Below are 25,006 nucleotides of genomic sequence, written 5' to 3' on the forward strand. Positions count from 1 at the left end.
AATTAAAATAAAAACTCAATTTTTAATATTGAATAAAAGTGCAATCTAGAGTCATTTCACTGTAACATTCAGCCAGTAGTCTTTCTAGTAATTCTTCTCAATTTTTTTTTTTTTTTCATGCATAGAAGAGAGAGACGTCAAGGCAGAGACAGACATGAAGCCACAGTGCAGTTGTGTGGTTTACTCTGGTATTCTGCTGACATGGGATCCATTAAGAGGGTTTGGGGGTTGGGGGTGGAGTATGCACAACAGGAAAAAAGAGGGAAGCGTGGGCCTAAAAATCAGTGAGCAAAGCTGAAAAACTCAAGAGTAGGTTTTTCGAAGCAGCATGGAAGAAAAATGAGATGGGGAGGAGCAAAGCCTTGAGAGATGGCGAGATAGCTAGGAGGAAACAAAGGAGATGAGAGTAAGCAGAGATTGAAGTTGGAAGACAGGAAAACACAAGGGACAATGAAAAGTGATGAGGGTGTACTGTAATGCAGGAGAAGAAAGAAATGAGCAGAGGGTTGGAGGGGGGCTGATTTCGCTTACCTTGCACTCGTGGAGAATATAAAAGCTGCATGGTGGAGCCTATACAGGAATGCCAAATGTGAGAATGTCACTAAAAATGATTTAGGTGAGTAGTTGCCTTAATCAACTTGGCAATATATAACATATATTCATTCACATATCATTGTATATTAAATGCCCATGCACAATTGAATGGCTGTTAAATAAAGATTGAATGTGTTCCCTGTTAGCCGAGCTTTACAATGCCATTCTCTCTCCCCTTTCACAATAAAAGTCCTGGACAGACACTGCATCACTGCAAGCATTACACTAAGTGGTAACTCAACAGAATAGCTGATTTCCAGGTAGCGTAACTACCAGAGTTACGTAAACTGTCGAAACTCTACCTAGTGGGAGATGTTGATGTAAAAAGACACATTTCGCTAAGCTAGCTCAGTAAGTAACAAAACGTACATACCTCTTAGTGATACTGGGTGTTTGAATCTGCCTTCATCAAAGCATTTATAACAGGGTTTCTAGTATTTTGTTATTGTGTAAGTTTTGTCTTGTTTTGGATAGTAGCCAGGCTGCTAGTGTTAGCCATGTTGCTAACAATGTTGGCTTTAGATCTGGTTCGTTCGAAGAGCATTGCAAAGAAAATATGTCATCGCCATCTTAGTTGATGCTGTCTTCATGGTAAAAAATGCAGCGTACATGTCGTCGGTAGCTTTAAGGAAATTGCAAAGTTATCCGGTTTTCTTAGCAACATTGGCAACAACAACATTATTACCTGTAAAAGCCATAGGGGAAGTTGAAAAGCTATCTGTGTCTTCTTTAACAGAAACTGTCAATGACACACACATTTGACCTTATCTTGGCCTCAAATTTGCTCCCATCAAGTCAGGTGAGTCACCCAAATGTTGCAGAGGACTGATAGGTGCATGGTTTTCAACAGAGCTTAATCATGGCATACCTCACACTAATGATAAGGCAGGGTGTCTGCACACACACTTAGTGATCTCTCCAGCGGTGCCCAAATGATACCCTCCGTCCCTGTCATCACTGGTGCCTTGCACGCCAACCAATGGGAGCGTCATTGTCAAGGAGATTGGAAACACCTGGAGGCTGGCATCGTCCAACAGCACATCAGTCAGCCATATTTACGCGGACTCAAACATTGACAGACGAATGTTTGTAGCCACAGGGCTGCGGCGGTGTTTGTGATAGGGATTTGCAGAAAAACACAGAAGGGGGGATGGAGAACGAGGATAACGGAGCAATATTAGCTGTATTTTCCAAATGTGATTACAGATGCTTCTCAGGGACGCACTTTGCTCACTTTTCCTTGGAACATTTTCACATGCAAATATCCACCCTGCCCAATTGTGCCTCTGACCGCAACATCAAACGGAATGAGCTATCAGGGGCGAGACCGGGCGAAGCATCCAAAATCACTTTTTTTCGTATAATCACGCTTTTTCTCTCTTCCCTTTGCATATCATTTCGAGGCCCTCCGCTTTTTCCCTCCCCCACACCTATCCGCAAACTCTCCTCGTCAGTAAGACACATTACCCAGTGGGCTGCTCTTTTAGCTGTGCTTTCTGTACAATAATCAATTTAAACAGGGGAGAAAGAGAAGGCTAGAGAAACGTGAAATTATTCATCAGGGTCTCTCAGTAGTAGATGTGTGGGGGATGGTTGGGGCTACCTCGTCCTCCGTGAGATAATTAGGGAGAAGACCGAAAAAGCAGAAATAAGGGGAAGGCTGTAGGCCGGCAGTGAGAGCAAAAGAAAACGAGGTGTTTGGTGCAGACATGGAGGGATCGCAGCTACTCTGAGTTTGCTGTTATATTTGGAAATCTGGAGATGGTGTTTAGTTTAGTCGTCCCAGCAACAGACAGATACACAGGAGAGGATGGAGGATAGACAGCTGGGGCTGGTGACGAGTGAAGGGGAAGTGCAGGGAGGCGGGGGAGGAAGAGCTTTGAGGGGAGCATGACTGAGAGCTAGCTTCAGTGGAACTATACTCGGCAGAAAAAGAAGGATAGCGCGCGAGGGGGAAAAACGAGCCAGGCTCTCTCTTGTGGCGGGTGTTTATTCAGAGACCTCTTGTTTCCTACCAATTAAAGGGGCTGGGGACTGCTTCAGCACAACCCCCCCCCCCCCCGCTCCCTGCTCCAACTCCCTCCTCTGCTCAATCTGTCTCTGCTTCCCTTCTTCCGCAAGGCTTGCTCCATCTGCAATTTTTGATCATTTAAATCTCTCACGTCGCACACTTGCACGTGTTTTTACCTTCTATGTTCTCCCATCTGACTTTTTTTTTAATTTACATTCTGAAACCTGCATCTCAATGTCTTTAAATACACTTCAGTGCATTTAGTTATCCGTGGAATAATCTGAAGTATGTTTACCTCGGCGTAATTACTTGTATTATCTACAACAGCTTGCATTTGTTCTGGTCTTATCTATACCCGTCTCTGTGCTGCTGCAATGACTCGATTTCCCCAGAGGGATCATTAAAGTTTCATCTTTCACCTCTCATTCATTTCTCCCTCCCTCCGTTCATTCCTCCCCGGCGCAGCTCCTTCCAAACCAAACAAGCTTGTCGTTATACTCGATTTCTTTTCCTGGTCCGACACTAAATCACCCGTCTTTAGCGTCTCTGTGACTTGAAGGGGTTTTAAGTGCCAAAGACTACTGTGTGCGGCGGTCTAGAAACGTAACAGAACAAATATGAGAACTCTTTGTCTATGATCACTTATTTCATGTCTGAAACCTCCCTGAAGTTGATGTAATCAAGGTGTGAATGTACTGTATGTCTGCACCTAGTTTAGAATTGTATTTATGGATACAAAATACAACAGAACAACCGTGTCTTACACTAAATGACATTCCCACGCAACGAGACTGCATTCTAAATTTCATCTAAGGGTATTTTATCATGGATGATAATGATAATGTCACATTATTAAACACTTGTCACATTATTAAACACTTGGTTCCAAATTGAAAGGAAACCAAACTCAACAAAACAACTTGGTTTTATGATAAGGGCCCTATTATGCTCATTTTGAAGTTTCATAATAGCATTGTGTCTCTACTGTGACATGTCTCCTTGCTTTAATGTTCAAAAAGCTCTTTATTTTTCTCATACTGCCTGTGCTGCAGCACCTCTTTTCACCCTCTGTCTGAAACCAGAGCCCAGTCTGCTCTGATTGGTTAGCTGGCCGGCTCTGTTGTGATTGGTCAACCTCTTAGAGATGTCCCGCCCCTTAGCCAACAGTATGTGTTGAAGGGCTAGAAAATAGAAGAGCGAGTTTTAAGTAGTGATGTCACATGTTACGGAAGTAAACAAAGGAGTCCTATCGAGGCATTTCAGGAAGGGGGGGGGGGTGTCTGGGAGAGAAACTCCCTCTGGAGGGAACTTTGGGATTGCAGACCATTTACCTAAATAACACACTACAGGAAAGGGAAAACCCCAATAACGATAAGAGGTTCCCTTTAAGGGAACACTTAACCTGTTAAGCCCGAGAGACCCCGGTACCGGGGTACTGCCGCAACATCTTGCAGGAAACAGTGTCTGAGGGCATGTTCATTTAATAAAACTATGAATGTTTTATATCCATGTAACGGGAAGAAACTCATCTAACTGATCATTTTTTTTTTTTTTCAAAAGAAAACCCACAATGCTAACACTGAGCCTCTGAATTAGCAACGAGCGAAAAATGCTAACACCTTACTGCTCCGAAAATCACTCACAAAACCTTATTATTTATCTTTTCACCACATCCAACACATCATTTCACATCGTGAGGTGACACAGAATCGATTGACACCGACATTACCACTGAATTATACGTATTTGCGACGTTATAAGCAAAAACGGACATCAAAACAGGTGACGCTAGGTAGCTAAAAATGATAACATTTTTACCTTGGCTCTGTAGTCTCTCCAAAGTGGTCTTCAATGGCATTAAAACGATAAAAACGCTGCTGAAGTTAATCCATAGGTTAATCTAATGTGTCTGTGTCCCTTTGAAATGATTTCTGATAATCCATAAGCATTAAAACTGCTTTTCCGTTTCCAGATGTCAAAGCTAGAGATAGGTTCACTCTGATGCAAAATTACATGCGCGAAGCCCCCACCTTTTCTCTTCACAACGTGTGTGTGTGGGGGACTCCCCCTTCGATTATATTGGCTCTAACGGTCAGAAAGAGGTGTCAACCATCAAAATTGAGCAAGGGGGGCCAGAGATATGGAAAATCCACCCAAATGACCCCAGAAGTGGTTTCTTTTTGCTAAATCTCTCTAAAAAGGTCAAATGTCACTTGTTTTGCATCAATCTTGATACAGGGTACTTATATGTTGTACTTTGGATTCCTAAAGCTTTTAGTCTACCTTACCATCATCCAAGGGTGGTTTTCACTATAAGAAAAAAATAATTTTTGGACGGACACTATAATTTACAGTTTTTTACTATGTAAAATCTGAATTTTCTTTAAAATAAAAAACATCTCTATTGATTGTGACTTTTCTACATCCAACTCACATGTTTATCATTACTTTGAGAAAAAAGATTATTAATTTAACCCTTTTAGAAGGGAAGATATGGTAATTTGTTCTGGGAATGTCATTTTCGAGCCTGAGACCTGAAAAACAGGCTCAGGGCTTAACAGGTTAAGTTAACATTTGGCCTAAAATAAGTATGTTTGTTACGTAATAGTTTACAGACGTACATTTGAAAAAGTCATAATTTATTTCACATTGGACACACACACCAGTCTCTTTGGTAAAAGTATTTTATTTGACCCACCCATCCCCCTCTTCTTATAGTTATTGACAATGCAGTTTTGTTTCTAGGGGAATTGTACGAGACTAGGCTAACCGGAATGCAGGAAATCTGCTGTTCCTTTATACCACCAGCTCTGAATACCTCTATGCTGCATCTCTCCACACATCCATCATTTGCGAAGAAAATAATGTGTTGGACACTGTCAAATGCAGCCCCTATGCGCGCCTTGGACTCATGTGATTGTCACTATCTACACTTGCACTGTCAGCATCTTTCCCTGTCACGATAATGCAATTTTCCCTGGTTGAATAAAGGCATTGTTGTGCCATGTTGTGTATCTCACTGCAGACTGTATGCCCGTCAATCAGCATAATATGCCTCGGAATATAATGCCATAGTCCCAGTTTTTTTTGTCGTTGTGGAAACCAGCCCATGATTCTTGGTATCTCCATCTGAATTGTATTTATTTTCTCTGTCACACTGGAGAGCGTAATATACCTACCATAGCCTCTTTCTCTCCTGGGCCCAGAATTGTCTCTCAGATTGATGACAGGGGGAAGGACTGGGGCACCTGGGGGAACATTAGGATGCGGAAAATAGCTCTAACTGTGAGTGTGTGCACGTGTGTGTTTGTTACCTACCATGGCACCCGTAACCCAGCAGAGTCTCGTTCAGCATTGCACTGGAGCTCTTTGTTTCTTTGTGTCTGCATGTCTACCCATGCTGTACGTCTTTGTCTTGCTCACTTTGACTCTTTGTTACCATACATCGCCCCCCTCCAGAACACTAGCTCTTCCTCATCCTCCTCCACCATTGCCTCTCTTTGTGACCCGGGTGCACTCCTCCCTCGAAGCATCTCTCCTGGGTTTTTCTTTTTTTTATTATTTCTACCTCTGCCCACTTTATCATCTTTCACAAACAAAGGCCAGGTAGGAATTAGGGTGGATTTTCATTTAAACAAAGAGTAGCCCACTAAGCTCCAGATTTATGTTCTGTCTGCAGTGTGTAATTGCACATACCCCCGAGTTTGCCCCCTCGTTGCTTTTTGTGTACAGTTTGTAGAAGGTGCTTATTTAACCTAGCCCAGGGAGATTTTCTTCCAAACACAATTTCTAAGGTCATGTTGCTCAAACAAAGGTTTCCGTGGACCGGTATAACTGGAATACATTTGTCTCAAGGTCTGACTGCTGTCTGCTTGCCAGTTCTTTTGTTTTGTCGAACAAAGCCCGCAAGTCTTTCTCACCAATCTCACTCCTTCAGGGCGATTCATTGGCCTTATTAGTCGAAAAATCTTGCAGTGTTTTTTAATCTGCTCGGTAAAAAAATGTATTGACACACACACTTACGTACATGCTTCCCTCAGCTAACCATATTTTATCTACTTGTTAATGTTGCCCAATTACTCTGTCAAACACTGCCAACGTTTTGCAGCGTGCCGCGCTTATTGAAATGGTAATGCAAACCATCTAAAACTGAAAGTCTTTCATTCACTGGCTTCTAAGTGGATTTATTCATGACAATTTACTCTTCTCATGCAGGATTACACTAATGAGAGGGTTAAAGGGTGGTGTGTGTGTGTGTGTGTGTGTGTGTGTGTGGCTTTTCTCCGCTTTCATGCAAAGGACTCTTGCCCCGGAGAGAAAAGGGCCACGTTTCTACTGCCTCCAGCTCTCTCCATTATTCAAAAGAAGAGGACTTGATTTGGTTTTGTGCAATTTCCCATTCTCATTGCTTTTCGTGCAGTCTAAAGAGTTCAGGTGTTGTTTATAGATGTCGCTGTTGTTTTTCAAGTTGTTATCTGATTTGAATCACAAACCAGTCTATGATTAACTTCACACCTGGCCTTAGAGCGCTCTCAACTGTAATTGGTTCTTCCTTTTCCCTTGCTACACCCCTTCACAACACATGAATGCAATAATGACAAAAGAAAAATATAATTCTTGCATCAGCCCAATGATTCAGGATCTTCTCCAACATGTAATGGGTTCTTCCTTGACCCGATCTAGACCGTTCCACGAAGTTGCTTGAAAACCGGGCAAACGTTTCTCCCATAATCCTTCCAGCAAAAAAACAGAAAACCCTGTTGGCTGAGGTACCTGGAACTTCCGCCAAGATCAGTGGTGCATTCACATGCTACTTGCATAGTCCTAGATTGTGAAGTCTTTTTTCCGACTTCGGTGTGTTCCTGAGCTTTTAGGCTTTACTGTATGTGGGAACTACATTGATGCTAAAAAGAAAATGTGTTTTTTAAAACCTTATAAACAACACCTTAACATCTGTTTCCAAGTCTTTGTTCCGACTCAGTGCATTCACATGGTCCTCATTCCCATTTCCAAAATGTACTTGTATGTGTTTGTTAGACACTGTACTGCTCAGACCTTTTAAACAACACGTTGTTTTGTCTAATTTTCCTTTTTTTTTTTTTACTTACTGTGGAATTTACATAACATTTTCCAGTCCAAATCCAGTACAAATGCCATCTTCCAATGTTAACAAAAGAGAAACATCTATTCTATGAATCGGGATCTGCTCCAAAATGCAATGGCTTCTTCCGTGGCTCCTCCTACACCCTTCCACCAAGTTTCATGACAATTGGGCCAGTAGGTTTTTCAGTAATGCTGCTGACAGACAGACAAACAAACACAGCATAAAAAAACCCTCCTTGGCGAGGTAATAAAGCAATGCTCGTGTCCAATGGGAGAAGACTCTAGGTCAGTTCCCCATGGGGAGGTATTGTTAGTACAGATCCCCAGGTATTTCCTCCTCTGTATATCCATTTCAGATGGCTAATGTCCACACCCTGTCATACACCTCCCTGTATCCCCATGCTTTCCTCTCACGAGTGTTCTCCATCCAATATTCTCAGGCATTTGCTCTTTCGCCTCCTATCAAATTTGGCACAGTTGTTGAGAATAATTAAAGGATACACCTGGAGATTGTGGTCATTTCAGAATTGCTTGATGAGTTTAGGCCTGTCACGATAATTAATTTTGTTGGACGATACATTTTCCTGGAAATTATTGCGATAAACGATAATATTGTCGGCACTGTTGTAAGACCATTTTAGACCACTGACATAATGATAATATATAATAATAATTCAAGTACATCCTTTCAAACATAACTTGTTATTCAACATTCAACATTGCAAATTAAATCTATCTATCTATCTATCTATCTATCTATCTATCTATCTATCTATCTATTTATATATATATATATATCAATAAATATGAGCACACATTGTCTCACAAGCAAAAAAAACCCTCCTTAAAACAACAGTCAAGTGTACAGTCCACTGTCCATACAAAGACCCAGATGCCTCAACACGCCATATCCAAATCTGTATTTCAAAGTTTTCGAGCAAGGAACAACAACATGTTTGCATTGTCGGGCAAATGCCTGGGAAAACGGAATGCGGTGGTTGTGTTTTAGGTGTAGTTTAAGATTTGCGGTATTGCCTGCTTTTGTCGCTACCTTTTTTAAACAAATGTGACATACCGGCTCATTCAAATCCGTAGGTTGGCCTCGTTCATTTGGCTTGAATCCAAAATACTGCCACACCGGAGATGTGTAGTTAGGTTTTGTAACCAATTCCATTTCACTTTAAATTCCCCTCGAGTAAGTCACACGTTGTCTCCCGCTTGTCGCTATATTATTAATTTGGATGCTACACTGCTGCACGTGCACGCGGAGTGTCTGACTCCTGGCCTGGCTATGTGTCAGCCCCGCCCCTCACAGCGTGATCACATCCTTATGTAAACGGCAATTTATCGAGCTCAGAAAAGTTATCGAGTCCATTTTTATTTATCGTACGATAAGTCAATTTATCGATTATCGCGACAAGCCTAGATGAGTTTACAGCTAGAACTGTTTAGCTGAGGTGGCTTTATGAATTCATACAGATGGCTTAAAGAGCTCATGGTCTACAAATAAAGCAGCTATACAAAATAACAGGTGGCAAATGCAGGCACTACCCACACATATACCATTTTTATTTAAACTTCAGCATAATTTAATCACGGCTAGCAGTATCAGAACGCTGAAACAGCACTCAGTTCCTGCAAATATGAGACTGTATATAAAACACAAAGGTTGGCAGCTCACCTTCGCTGCACGTTATTGTTTCTGGGAACCATGTCCTTCCACATTGTGTGCCCTGAGGAAGTTGCCCTAATGCGTCTACACTAATTAAACACACCTCGCTGCCATCTTGAGTCTGATTTACTTTATATTCATTAATTTAGCTAAATAGAAGCTCTGTCTAATGAAATAGAGAAGAGCAATTATTTTTGGTTAGTTTAAACTAAATAGCAATTCTACATGAAGCATAACGGCTGCTTTTGGTGAAGTTGTGTGTGCAGTTCAGGGGCAGAAAACACCCGCATTACGTAGTTACATAGTGCTGTATTAAAAACTATTCTTTAATGTTGCATGTTGCATTACGATGATGTTAACTTTCACGCTTAATCAAAGCCGAGTTGTTATTCAAGCATTGTAAAGTGGTTGATTCTTTATTTAAAAAGAATACTTTATAATCTGCTTATATCTCTGTATATAATATATTCACTCATATATACTTATAATGCTTTATGAAAAAAATGGCTAGACATAATGAGGCATTTTATAATGACTTAATTCTTAATAATTGATATTCTGAAACATGGAGTAATACAATTCCTATACTTGATAAACATTAAGCTTCTTTTGTATTGTATAATAATCACTGTGATAATGCATTAGAATGTAATTATAAGTGCCTCTGAGTGGTGATTCAGTGCTTTGCGTAGGTTAATGAAGGTGTAGGCAAATAAATCCATTACGAGCTGCTGAGCAGCTATGCACTATAGCAACTATACCACTATGCATTTCATTGTTTGCTTTAAGTACAATAGTATAGTATTATAACAAATGATGTATGTTTAAAATGCCTTATAGACATGGGCCACATATACATGATATCAATAGAGATTACAAATTGATTTGTTAGCTTTGCAGCAGTCATTTTTAGCTTACTTTTATTATTTAAAGGTATTTTGGAATCAAAATCTGATCTGAGCGTTGCAGTTTTCACCAGTCTAACATACGAATCAGTGTACAATAGTTAACAGTAGTGTTGAATAATGGCAATTTAACATTTAGTACCATACTTTAGCCATACACTTCGGTATCAGTGTGTCTAAGAGAAAGTTTGATACACACCAGGTGTGCTCACTGTAATGTAATATTGGATGAATATCTGAAGTTAGATCTTGGAACACTCTTTCTTTAAGTTGTCCACCCCAGAGTAACTTAGCATAAGTTATGTGTGGGAATGTTTTCAATAAAAACACTGTGTGTTTCCCATAAACAGAAGAGCATGTGTTTCTACGAACATGTGTAACAACTTGTCAGCCTAGATCGTATCTTCTCAATCCCTCACAAAAAAAACCTTCACGGTTCTTAAGTCTTGAAACCAAAAACAATTTAATGTCTGCACACCTGTTTTTATATTTGTTCAGTATTCAGTATATGATTATGGTTTTATTTGATAAAGTATCGGCATGAGCATCAGTCTAATATACATCTTATGATCATCTTGACAAGTAAGGTAGTGTTTTTGCTTTATTTTCACGAGACAAGTGAGAGAGAGAAATCAAGCCATTTTAGGCAACAACAGGAACTGTGAGTCCACCTTTGCACTTGTGTTTGATTGACAATTCACCTAACCCCATCAGAGCAGTTCCAGCCAGCTCTTCTGCCACTTCACTAATTATCCTAATCGGCTTCATGTCCGTCCGTCTCTCTGTATCTGCCCTCTACTTTTTCTCAGATTTTTCCCTCCGTCTCCTGCCTTCCTTCTTACAGAGTTATAGGATGAGCAGAGGAGATTAAAACCGAGGTTACACAATCCTTTTAGCTGGTTTTAATGTCTTCCCCTCACGAGTGATATGTTCTGCACGTACATCAACAGGATTAGAGTGTCAGAACATCCGAGAACTCATGAACCGGTGAATCCATCCTTACACACACACTCCCACGGCATCATTGTACCCATAAACCCCCTGTCAGAATCCAGTGCCTCTTAATAGGTTGTGTGTATGTCCATTGCACCATAATGTATTCTGACTTTCCCATCTGTTGTCATTGTGGTTTTTAATAGTGAACAACAGCAAAACGTAAAGGTAACTTAAGGTAACTCTTATGACCTATGTTTTATATTTTCCTTGAGTTGGTCATTTACATTATCCAAAATGTTTAAACAATTGTCAAACCTAATGGCATAATGGGGACTTATCCCCTTTGCATAGTGTCAGTATTGTTTACCATTAATTGACATAGCTATACATCAAGTATTGCATTTCAGAATACAGATGACTAAAATCCTTAATGGTAGTCATCGGTATTTTGGATCTGGAGTTATCAGAGAGACCAGTTTCGGTAATACAGTTCCTAATAAAACTGACATATACAAAATAAAAGTCAAACAAAATCTACAAATCCAGGTAGCACAAGTCAACTTTTGGTTGTGCATTCCAAACACGTCCCACATAAAGATATGTATGAAGCTACTGCCATGGCCATGACCAGAGCTATACACAGGAGTAAAAAATAAAAGTGTACTTATTTGGCCCAACAAATATTATAACCAGGAGCTTTATCCCGGTAAGTGAGCCCCTATGTTGAGTTAATTGGCTCTCCAAACGTAAGATAGATGTATGGCCCTGCATGCGAAAAAACCCTCTTTGCCTTGGGACCTTAGTGAGTAATGATTTATGAAATTCAAATAGGGGAGCTTAGGGAGGACGGGCAAGGATCTTTGTTTGCTTTATAAGCAGTGTCTTCTGGATACAAGTGTGTACTCCACAAGTCTCGTGTGTTGTAGTTATGAGACTGAGCTAAAGGATGGAGTCTAATTTGCATTCGCAGGACCTTCTTTTTTTATTGGATTCGCTTGGTTGCATTTCATATGATCATATTATGGTATCGGATACTGGACCTTTTTTCCGACCAGCTTTGCATATTGTTTTTTCTGAGGAGCAGCTGTTTCTCCTGCAGCTTCCTGTCTCTCCAGACTACAGCTCTAAAAGCAAGGAGGAGAAAACGAGTAGGAGGTGGTAAAGGGGGAGAGGGGGGAGGGAGGGGGTAGGATAGAAGTAGAGAGGTAGGGGGTAGGGAAAGGTCATGAGATATATTGTGAGAAAAAGTCAAGGATTTCATATCTGTTGGGGTTAGGTGATAGCTGTATTTGTAATGCTAGCCTTGGGTATTACATCTATATATTTTCAAGTTCATGTTCCAGGCTATTTTAGTCAAAGAAGGCTGTGTTGTGTCTCGTCAAATGTGTTAGTTATGTTTATGTATTATGTCTGTCATTTTCATGTTTTTTCATGTCTGTTTATTTAGATCCTTCATCTCTAGTCAGTCTGTGGGTGTTTCTCAATCGCGAGTACGCTTGCTTGGTAGCACATGTCTGCCGAGCATCTTGCTTCAGAAGCGAGTCAAGAATACTTCCTGGCATTCGGAAAACGAAGAGTGGAACACGCTAGCAAGTGTGCAGGTGTGCGTCATATGAGAGGCCCCGCCTTACATCTTCCGCCACAGATTTGGGGAAATTGGTCCGTGCGCAAAGCATTGTGGGGATTTTAAGACTGCGGAGTCTACTCATGTGCAGCCTCGATATTTCTCCAAACGGAGTACGCCGGGCTCGGTAGATTTCCAAGTATGCTGGAGATTGGAACAGTACTTCGGCGGCACTCGATGACGTAGTATGCTTGAAATAGTGGCTCTGAAGCAGCTTTACTCGCGATTGAGAAACACCCTCTGTGTTTATTGTCATGTCTCTTTTTCCATTTCCTGTTTTATTTTCTACTTACCTCTTGTCTTTCATTTCAGGCCCTGTTTCTTCCTCCCCCTGTGTGTTTTTCCCGCCATCATCAGTGTCTGCCCCGCCCCTGATTGTCTCCACCTGTTCCCACTCACCTCATGTTTAAATAGTCCTGTCTCTCCCCTGTCCTGTGTCAGTTCGTCTTGTTTGTTTCCCCGAATGGTCGTGCCATGCCTCAGCTCAGAAAATATCGCTTTCACTCATGTCAGGTTTTGTTTTGTTGCTAATTTTGTAGGCTTAAGTTTCTTTCTTAAGTTCTCTTTTTGTTATGCATAGTTGTTCCTCCTTGTCAGCGCTTTTTGTTAATTCCAGTACCTACTCTGTTAAAAGGAATTTCCTGATCTTTGAAATTAAATTTGGGTCCATCAGTTTGTGTCGAGGTCCTGACGGGCTGTTTTGTGTTTCAACTGAAATGAAGGAGTTCAAGCACTGGACCACATTAGGAAATATGGATAGTGTCATAAATGTCAGTACTTACTTTTGACTAACAACTACTTACTGTTGGAATAATGTGTTCAAGTGGGTTATTGGTCAAGAGTGCCACGCAATAGAACTAATTCCAGCCTCTGCCTTTTTTTCCATTTTACAATTTCCATATTACACATGTTCTGATGAAGTACAAGAAAACTAGTCACACTGCAGAGACCATCTTTTTATAAAACAGGGTTTATGTCTTTCTTTAGTCTTCATAACATGTTTTTTCTCCCCTCACTATTAAACCATTTAGAGGATGCCAGTGTGTACTAGATACTCAAATAACTGATTAATAATGCATGGGATGGATTAAATATTGAAATACAGAATGTTAAATGATATTCCCTTTTTACTGTAAGTATCATATGTAAGTAAACACATAATTGTTAGTTATTGATCTGTTCAAATATATAAAGATGTGGTAGTCAAGTTTACTTCATTTTACTCATACCATCTTATTAGAGTTCTGTTTTGCTTAAAGGAATAATTCAACATGTTTGGGAATCCTTAGAGTCCCTAGAGAGGTTGTTAAGCAACCAGCCAGACTCCAGAAAGTAACTGCTCCAAGCAAAAAAATAGTCCCCGTTAAAACCACACCTTGTAATTTGTATGCATTTTGGTTGTGTATGGATAAAACATTTAAAATATGTATTTCCTAGCAATTCCTAGTATTTCATGGCTTTATCTTCATAAATAGTGAACAGACAGGTGAGTGCTAGTGATTTGAACAATTGTTATTCCTTTAACCCTCATTTCAAAGACAATACCATATGCATGCCTTATCTGACAAAATCAAAGGTCTTAAGTGTTTTAGAACCACATTCAGAAATGTGAAAGTGTCATAAATGCCAGTACTTATGTTATACTTATAACTGCCTGGATATGAGTGCCACGCAGTAGAACTATAATTATATATATAATAATAACCAGCTCTTTCTCTGACTGAATATATTACATTTTGACATTGTAAGGCCTGTTTTACTGCATCTGAAAGACTTTTGAGAATGTGAATTTCTTTAATAAATAATATAGGTATTATATACTTGGCAGCTAATTATACATTTCAAGCTCAGACCTGCTGATTGTAAAATGTGGTTCCATTGTACTCAGCAGGTTCCTACACGCCAATACAGGTTCCCTTTTTTTATTTGCTCGAATTACATTTCTGATGAATTAAAAGAACACGTAAAACACATCAAACTAATGATGTGGACAAACTGTTTTTTTTACTCAAAGTTTAAATCTGTCCCTTGCCTCTAAACAGGCATTTGTATGAGCTGATTGCTAATTGTTTTCCTCAACTATAATATGAGCTGGAAGCAGAAGCCTGCACAGCTGCTGGCCTGCTTTTGGCAAAGCTTTAACTGATATTAAACCGTCAGTGCCTCGCAGTAATGTTGATGTTGACTTTGGGTTATTGTTGTACCAAAACAGTTGTACAGCTGGATGTGCTGTATTTAAAAACACTTTGAATACAAAATGAAGTCACGAGGGAGGGTTGTTGTGGACTGCGATGACAGAAGGTGCCTGTGGCCATCTCATGCAGTGATGCAGTGTGATATGGTATTCTGCGGGGTTGGATTGTGCTTCTTTTTGGTGGAGTTGGACTCTGCAGAGAGGATTATTGGAGCTGTGCTGCAGCAGGCCTTTCATGCTTCTGCTCAGGCTCCAGAGGACTAACAACAAGTCAGACACTGTCAGATCCAGGGTAGCGAGGCCAAGGGCAGATGCTTTGAAGTGGGCTATGAGATTCTCATCTAGAGGGATCAGATGGAGGGTGAAAAGAAGACCGAGAGAGGGTGTAAAGCTCCAGCTAAACAAGCGAGCTGGCCGGCTTCAGAAGCTGTAGAGGTGGGTTTCACTGTCAGAAGCAAAAGTCGACATGCTTTAGGCTTAAAAAAAAAACCTGTGAAATTCATGTGGGTGCAACTTGTGATGTAAAAAAAGTATGATTTGAGAATAACTGGAGCGAAAAGAAAGCCCACAAAGCCTTAAGTCTCTAATAACTCCTATTCGCACATTAAAATGACCAGCTGTGAGATATATATTTGATACATTATAAACAATATTTCCAGCCATTTAAAACCTGGAGAAAACTGTAATTTTAATCAAGGTAATGGTGCGTATGTTTTAGTGGCCTTTAATTACGACGTAACCCCTTTGCACATGTGCCAGCATTTTGGTTTTTGCTGCCAGAAGCTATCATAAAATTCACATTCTTACAGTTTATCCTCTTTTTATTGTATAACACGTACACAGCACAGACAAAACAGTTACATTTAGATTCAGTATTTACCAACCCTAGGTATCAGAGCGGAAACTGCATTATTCAGTGTTTTTATTAAAAGACCCTTCTTAAAATACAGATAAAACAGAAGTAGCAAAATTCTGAATGTTTAGTTACAATTTTGGAGATACTTGAGAAATATGAATCATCTGCAATCAAAGAATTCTTAGAAAAATAATCTCTGTTTGCATAGCAGAGGTAAGAATGAGGCTTTCATTTGTGGTGATTTTTCCTCCACATCATTTTTATTAACATTCCCGAAATCAGGGCAGTCATTAGAGGATGTCTACATTTCATTAATCATCCTGAAATATTTCATGAATGCATCAACCCCACGTTTTCCTCATTATTCATGTTCATATTTTGCAAATGATCCTGACCCTAGCAATGTCAGCAACACCACTCCTAGAGAAAATCTTGTAAGGATTTGTTCAATGATAAGCAGAAAGGATTTTAATTGTGTGGCGCTAATGGACGACAAAGAAAGAAACCCAAGAATGTTGAGAAACTGGACAATTTAAGTATGCTGACATGATTTTTACTCTAGCATGCATAATTTCTCATTACAACTTAATACATTTTCCCTTCTGAGAACATAAACAGTCCGTTTTACAAGCACATGTTCCAGATTATTTTCTAGGTGCTTACCCAGCACAATATGCGCAAACGGGCCAACTCTTCCTTGTTCAAACACACACTAAAACATGCATGCTTATGAGAAAATTCTTTACTAACCTTCATAAGCTTTTAACCCATATCTGCCTTTGCCTTATGTCTTACACTAATTCCAGCGTTATCACTAGAAATAAATCTTTTAACAAAGGGGTTTGAGGAAATAGTCCAGGCTTCAAATCCCACAGAGACATGTGGACCTCACACGATAGTAAAAACAGATGTGTAGCTCAATTTCCATTAAACTTATGAGATATCAGTCAATCAATCATATACACACACACACACACACACACACACACACACACACACACACACACACACACACACACACACACACACACACACACACACACACACACACACACACACACACACACACACCACACACACACACACTGTACGCACAATCGTGATGGTCTCACTTTCTTCCTGCCTGGCGTAACCTCAACCATGTTTTTGCGTCCCATGAGGAATGCCTTTTATCATGTGACACGGTGGTGTTGGGGGTTGGTGGTGGTGGGTGGGGGGGGGGGTCTTCAGACAGCTGTTTCCCATCAGGACTCAGTCAACTGCAGTCATCCAGTTGCAGCCCTGCCCAGAGGATCAGAGGGGCAGAGCAGCGAGCAGAGTGGAGCTCAAAGAAGTGCGGGGGCCACAATGCCTCCAATTAGAAGGTCATCCCAATTTGTTCTCCCATATCCTCGGTGCCCATCAGGCGTCTCAGGCCCGCTTGTCAGGCGTTATGTACAAATCCGTAGCCAGAGGTGAAAGAGTTTGCCGCCATCTGGGAGCCATTATGCCTTTTTCCTCATTGTTTCCTGTCTTTTCACCCCAACCCAGCTCGACTCAGTTCTGCTCTCTCTCTGTGTTGGCTCAACTCCCTTGGCTTGTTCAGGTTCTAAGCCCCCCGCTGTAATTTAAGACTGGGAATGCTTAACAGCAGTCACTCATGCACAGGCCAGGCGTCTATGTTTGCACATGTTGTTCACCACGTAGGGAGCAGAATTCTCCTCAGTTGTATAGAACAAACAATAGTTTAATTGATCATGTACCCCTTTCTTTTTTCTTGCTGACAAACGTCTCATATTACATGTTAGAACTCTGTTAGATTGTTATTTTACAACACGTGAAGACAAACAGAGTAGTAGACATTACATAATAAAACCAACTAACTGGCCATGGAAAATATGCACCATCAAGTCAGTCATTTTGATTCAGAGTCAATAGAGCCAAGACCCAGTGACGTTGATGAAGACCAGAAACATAGTCTAGAAAACTGGAACCCAAGCCATTAGCACGATGCAACACAATACAGTACAGTGCAGAACAGTCCAATATATTTTGTTGTCATCTATCTATCCTAAGATGTTCAATACATGGTCTCCATATCGTAAGAAATTCAAGATAGGCATTGGACAGAGTATACCAGGTTTTTTTTAAGGTATAGATTGTAGAGTCTAGTATAGTCTGTGAAGCCAAAACCAAATAATGCAGATGAAGGCCTAAAACAAACTCTAGAAAGGTGACATCCTAGTAGATAGCACAATGCAGTACATTACTAAACAGTCCAATACACGTTGTTGTAATTGTAATTTGTTCAATACATAGACCGCAGATCTTTAGAGACTTCAAATACACTTGGAATGAATAAACCAGATTTCTTAAAGGTACAGACATGTCATAATAACCCTTTTTTACATTTCCACCCCTTCAGGAACACCCTTTTTGCAGTGGATTTGTTTTGACACATTTACATCTTTAGAATCCCTTGCCTCTCATCAGAAACGTGATTCTCCTAATGCTGTTTACGGCTTGAGGCTTTGCAGTGGAGACCTTTCTATCCAGCCCATGGTGGAGACAGGAATGAGCTGCCTGTGGCCACCAGAAATCTCACTCTTCTGTTTTGCTTCATGGAGTGGATGCGGGTTTGCTTTGTCTCCAGTTCGGCTTCTGGCTGGCTGGCGAGCTCTGTTTCTGTGCGCAGGCTACTCGTTGTGGAAAGATGATAAATTGCTGTGGTAGCTTTTCCGCTGTCTGCTGGTGGAGCCGTCTGGATCTCACCTTTCAGCGTTGCTCTGCAGCAGTGTATCTTCTCATTTTACTGTCAGCCATTTAGACAGCTTTCTCAGCAGCTTGTCCCAATAGACTTCGTCCCTGTTTGAGTTAGGAAATAATCCCATGATGACTCCTTGTGATATTATATACAATGCATCATGATATATTACATTATATCTGTATACTGTATTTATAACTCATCAAATGGAAGGTCTTTTCGGCAGGAGTTGGTATTGTGCCTTAAAAAATGATGTGATAGACAGAGCTAGCAAACAGCTCTTTATTCTGCTGCCTTCAAATGGAACTTGTAAGGTCATATTTTCGACATAGGAAGTAAAGTACGCAATATGCTGCTGTTCAATGGTTAAAGTCACCGTTGCTAGGTGACTGACAATATGCCCTTGTTCCCATTACAAAAGTAGGGATCATTTTGTGTTTTGTGCATTTCATTTTCATTCCAGGAACTAAAATAGGGTAGGTGACAGAGAAAAATGGAACGTAAATAATAAAAAGCAATTCCCTGGGCTCTGACATTGAAAAAACAGCATACTGTATGTCACAACTTTGTACCCCAGTGCTTGTGAAAGCTGTGAATACCACACTATCCCATCAGTCAAAGAGCTCTTCTTGTTGACACAATAAATACAACCTTGAAGGTGCCAATAATATGACCCAATATTGTAATATTTCATGGTCAAATCATAGTCAGACGTCATTGAATTGCACTCCATTGACTGTTCTGCCTCTCTGTTTCTTTTCCAGTTTTGCGCGATGACTTCAGACAGAACCCGGTGGACGTCATGGTGGCAGTGGGTGAGCCGGCCGTGCTGGAGTGCCAACCCCCCCGAGGGCACCCTGAACCCACCATCTCCTGGAGGAGAGATGGTTCCAACTTAGATGACAGAGATGAACGCATCACAGTAAGAGAAGCGAGTTACTAATGTTACCATTACCGTAAGATACAATTAATCACAGGGCTACACACTGCTGGGATGATACTGCTTCTATTTGATCTAACTTTTTGGTATTGAGTTTATTTGTATCAGTAGAGAACTGATTATGTCTTAATTCAGTCATCCTGAAGCAGGACACGGTATCGAAGGACCCTGAAACCACTTATTTTCAGCATATTTTCAAACGTATGATGACTTAACAAGGCAGTTAACCTGTTTCACGCCTTCCCCCCGGTACCGGGCGGATAAACGCGTCATTTGCAGGAAACAACGTCTAAGGAATCTTAATATTGAATAAAACTATGAATGTGTTATATCCATGTAACGGGAAGAAACTCAGCTAACTGATCTTTTTAATTTTTTTTTTCAAAAAAAACCCCACAATGCTAGCACTCAGCCTCTGAATTAGCCTCGATCGAAAAAACGGGACCGACAAAGGCACATAAACTCACTCAGAACTCCCTTATTACTTATCCTAGATGCACAACCAAACACTATTTTTTGGTGTCCTGGAGACACTGAATCTAACGGTGCCCACCTCAACACTCAGTGATAAACATTCGCGACGCTATCAACGAAAGCGTACATCATCACATGTGGAGCCAAGAAGCTAAACATGTAAATATGACTTACCTTGGTCAAAAGTGGTCTTCAATGGCATTAAAACGATAAAAAAACGATGCTGCAGTTAATCCATAGGTTCATCCTATGTGTCTGTGCCTTCTTTGAAATTATTTCTGATAATCCATAAGCAATACAACTGCGTTTTAGTTTCCAAACTCCAGAAGGAGACATTCCTCCAGTTTAGTTTCGCTTTCCACACGCGAAGCGGCAACATTTTTTCTTTACAATGTGTGTCTATGCGAGTCTCCTCCTTCGATTCTATTGGCTCTAACGGTCACAAGGGTATGTCAACCAACCAGATCGAGCAAGGGGGGCCAGAGATAGGTCAAATCCACCCAAATGACCCCAGATGGCCCCGTTTTTGGCTAAATCTCTCTAAAAAGGTCAAATTTCACTTGTTTTGCATCAATCTTGATACAGGGTACTTATTATATGTTGTACTTTGGATTCCTAAAGCTTTTAGTCTACTAACCCATCATCCAAGGGTAGTTTTCACTATCTGTAAAAAATAATTTTTGGACGGACACTATAATTTACAGTTTTTTACTATGTAAAATCTGAATTTTCTTTAAAATAAAAAACATTTATATTGATTCTGACACTTCTACATCCAACTCACAGGTTTATCATTACTTTGAGAAAAGATTATTAATTTAACCCTTTTAGAAGGGAAGATATGGTCATTTGTTCTGGGAATGTCATTTTCGAGCCTGAGACCTGAAAAACAGGCTCAGAGTGGAACAGGTTAAAGGTCACCTATCATGCTATTTGTAGGCAATAGCATAGGTCTCAGATATATAAAAAACTATTAAAAAAATGTCTATGAAGTGTTTTGGTCAAAAAACCAAACAGATCACCCATTCTAGCCATGCCTCATATCCCTCTATTTCTCTTCCTGTTACAAAAGTGCTGATTTTGGGTATAAAGCTTTTTTTTTTATAAACTGAAAAAAATTAAAATAAGAGGGGGCGGAGTTTATGCAAGGTGAGTTCCTTTTTATATCCTGCTAATATGACGTAATTTACGTCATATCGGATGGCAAATCTGGATCAGCTCCGTTGTACCCCCGTTTTTAGAGATTTGCGCACGGAGGAAAAGAGAGAGTGTTTTATTTTATGACGCTACGTGAGTTCCCTGACACACCGGGGACACATATTTATGTATAAAATACATCAAAAAGTGCATTTTGCATGATAGGTCCCCTTTAAGCTTGAGTCTTCCTTCTGTGACAGAAACTTTGGGATGTACCGTTGTATTTTCCTTATGCCAAAAGCAGACTTACACAACTACATCAGCTATAACTGTTTTTTGGGCTGATGGGGACCATTTGGCAGATGTCAAATACTGTATGTGAAACAGTTCGCCCAATCCTAGTGTTTTGCTCGATTTTACCTCAACCCCCTGAACCAAGTACCAACTCAGTTCCAACATTGACTTGATTTTTTCAGAGGACTAGCATTGGAAAAACAGTATTGCTAACTATGGTCTTGAACAGGCAGGTTCAATTCTCCATACAGACTAAGAGCCATCTTTAAGAGGTGCCAGTTCAGTTCCTGAGCACTGTGGAGGAGCTCTTAAGCAAGGCACCAGTCCCTCTACACCGCTTTGGGCACTGTATAGTATAACTAAGCGCTGCTCCTTATTCTAGGATATAATTTATTCAAATCCTCCATTTCCATCCATTTCTATTTCCATTCTGTTGGTCACTTGACTCAGACTCGACTGCAACTGGTCTTCAATTTGACTTTGACTCGGTTTGTTATTAGAAAAAAATGTCTTGAGAAAGACAAATAACCTCATCTGAACCCATGTGCTCGCTGAGTATCAGCAGATAATTGAAAATGTCCCATGAATACCCAACAGAAGATTGATTTTGCACAGAAAAATGATAACCAGTGAAAAGAAAAACTGTGAATATACTGTAATACTTTGTATATGCCCGATGGCAACCATAAACAACAAGAGAAAATAACAAGCTGGCTCTAGCAAATGTCATCCTTTGAGCTACAGCATGTTATTAATGTGATGTATTAAGTTGTCATGTGGTGTACAGTACACAGCAGTGATTTATTTTTCATGTTTCTGTATACATACAAGTGATTAAATACCCAGAGGCGTCTGATTGGACAGGCCGGCAGGAACAGGCTTCTCCTTCCTTTGACTCAATAGCAGCTCATATGATTCTATGTGTGTGTATGATTTGTTTATGTGAATGTGTACACACTCCTAGGGACTCACAAAAGCAGATTCAAAGCTCATTTTAGTGCGGAGTGACAGGTAGAGTCTCTCTGGGGGACTGTGATGGACAGAGGAGCTAGCTCTGATTTAAGGGATGAGAGCTAGAGGGGGGGGGGCTCCTCTGAGGGAAATACAAAGGCTGCTTTTTGCTTTGTACTTTCTGCATGCCTGTCTTTGTCCTCCCTAATCATCTTCTCTATATGGAAATATGTCTTTGCCGTGAGAGTTCACTCAAAGACATCACTTACTGTACAAAGAGTAAAGAAGTCCACCGCAAGCGATTCGTGGCTACTTTCCATCCTTTTGAGTGTTTCCCTCGTGACCATCATTTATTAATACTGATACTTGGATAAAGTTGTGAGCTAATTCTTAATAGCGGTTTTTGAAAAGACTCTCTCACACACACAGGGAAAGTTTGTTGGTTTACATTTTGAAAGAGTGAGTGAAGGTGCCTTAAAAATACATGTAAATCACACCATAGCAGCTTCAGAATGTGCCTTCAGGCTATGTGAAGAGGAAAGAGGACACAGAGCAAAAATGAAAGGCTGAGGGAGATGGAGGATGGACAAACCACATTTGGATTTCTTAGAAATGGAGTGGTCAGTCCGGGAAATGAAAAAAAAAAAACCTCTTGGTCTGCTCTTTAATCAGCTGCTAAAGTTACTAGTGCAGCAGTATTTACAGCAAACACCAAAATGGATACAAAAAGTATAGCATTACTCAATGCTTTCATCTTTGCAGTCCTTTAGGAATACTTTACAGGCATTATGACGATGCCACACAAGGTGATATTGCCTAATAAAGAGACAGTCATTACTTATGCTCCATACCCAATGAATCTAAGATACAAATCTCTTTATCCATGGTTCAGCTGGGTAACCCCAATTACCTGATTTTAATAATGCTATGCTATGCATTTAATGAAAATATTAGTGCTTGCTCACTGAAATGGAAAACGCGGTTGTCGGAAAGATTATGAGCAAATAATACATGTATCTAGTGACATTCAAGTAATTGGAAAGAAGGCGTTTATTGTATGTCTACATGTCATAGGTTCCACTATTCTATATGTGCAGCTTTATTAATGTAAATTAGAAGTTCATGCAATTCTATTATCTTTCATGTGCAAATAAGCCACACAAACACTGAACTATATTATTTATAGGGCTATAGAATGGTCCACAAATAAATTGCACCAACTTCAAGGAAGCACATCCTAATGTAATATGCCCACCGGTTCTATGGTTGGGCTGGGGTTAGTAGCTCTACGGAAGAGGATTAAGGCCAAATGTGATTTCGGAGAATAAAGTCAGAATTTAAAACAATACTTTTTCTGACTTAAAACAAATCTGAATACTGAGAATAAAACCTGAGATAAAACTCAGAATTTGGAATTCAATCTCATAACTAATATATATAATATAAAATAACTCTTTTGGTCAGATCTCAAATGTTTCTTTTACATGTGGCCCTAATCATCTTCCGTATCGATCAGATGAAGCAAATCAAAATATATGTTATTAAGAACAAAAAGAGTGAAAGAGAGATTCATTTTATTGAGTGGTTTAATATGTTATGGTCCAATTAAACACTGTTTATGTCTTGTAGTACATGTCAGACTTTCTAGGAATCCAACAATGATTTCATATTTTATCTATGGCAGCATAACCGCTGTTTGCAATTGTGCACGTGTATTTCCAGTCATGTAGAATCAGAACGTTTTGCATGACTCTACTATGAGTCCAAATCTAGTCCATTGGATACCAACAGGAATTGCTGAATTTGCAATACCAGTTTCCAATTTCCCCCACTTGCTCCTTATGATCACTAGTGGTTGGCATTTTGTATAAAACCGTACATAGAACCAAACCACGGTCTGTTAAATCTTCCTCTAAAAACCACATCATTTGCAACCCATTTAGAATGTCAGCCGTAGTTAGGCCGCTCTTAGTTGTTATTTATTTGCTGTACAGTATGAACAGTTTGTGGTGGAAGGTTAGCCCGGAGGAGGCTGACTAATGAATGAAATGCTGTTGGTCTCATCCCTGCAGTATAGCTATTTAATGATGTAGTCTACGTGGTGAGTGGAGAGTGCTCACCAGACCAGGTGCTCTCTGCCATGACGCTCACTCCCCTGCCTGCTTCACGGGCGCAGCACTGTAGGCAGCCTTGCCCTTTGACCTCTGTTAAGAAAAAAACTTAAATAACTATTGCATGCTGTGTGTGTCTTTGAATAGATGGATGCCCATGCTCAGTGCGAGTATAGGAGAAAAGTGATTTTAAGCCATAATATGGAGGTTGAAAGTTTAATTGAATGGCTAGGGGAATGTTTCAGATGTCTGGGTGCGGGGGATGGCTGCCTTATCTTCACATTGCCGTGTTTACCTGCTATAGTATCATGCCTGCTGACACTGAAAGCACTATAAATCCTTAGTCTGTAGAGGCGTCTGGTGGATAGGATTTGAAAAAGATTGAAAACAGTATGGAGTGCATATATCTTTGTATGTGCCGCCTCTTTGTTGTGTGGGAAAGTCTGCTCGTGTATGTGTGT

At 40.3% G+C, this 25,006-nt stretch overlaps 1 protein-coding gene across 1 annotated transcript in view; it reads left to right on the plus strand.

Moving 5' to 3' along the window:
- The window catches only part of LOC117470278 (roundabout homolog 1-like), a 115,475-nt gene that overhangs the window by 52,218 nt on the left and 38,251 nt on the right, over positions 1-25,006 (plus strand). The window contains exon 3 of the mRNA XM_034114992.1: positions 19,403-19,560. Within this exon, the coding sequence (XP_033970883.1) occupies positions 19,403-19,560 (158 nt within the window). The remainder of the gene's footprint in view (positions 1-19,402; positions 19,561-25,006) is intronic.

Source organism: Trematomus bernacchii, unplaced genomic scaffold (genome assembly GCF_902827165.1).
Source record: "Trematomus bernacchii unplaced genomic scaffold, fTreBer1.1, whole genome shotgun sequence".
Taxonomy (NCBI): Eukaryota; Metazoa; Chordata; class Actinopteri; order Perciformes; family Nototheniidae; genus Trematomus; species Trematomus bernacchii.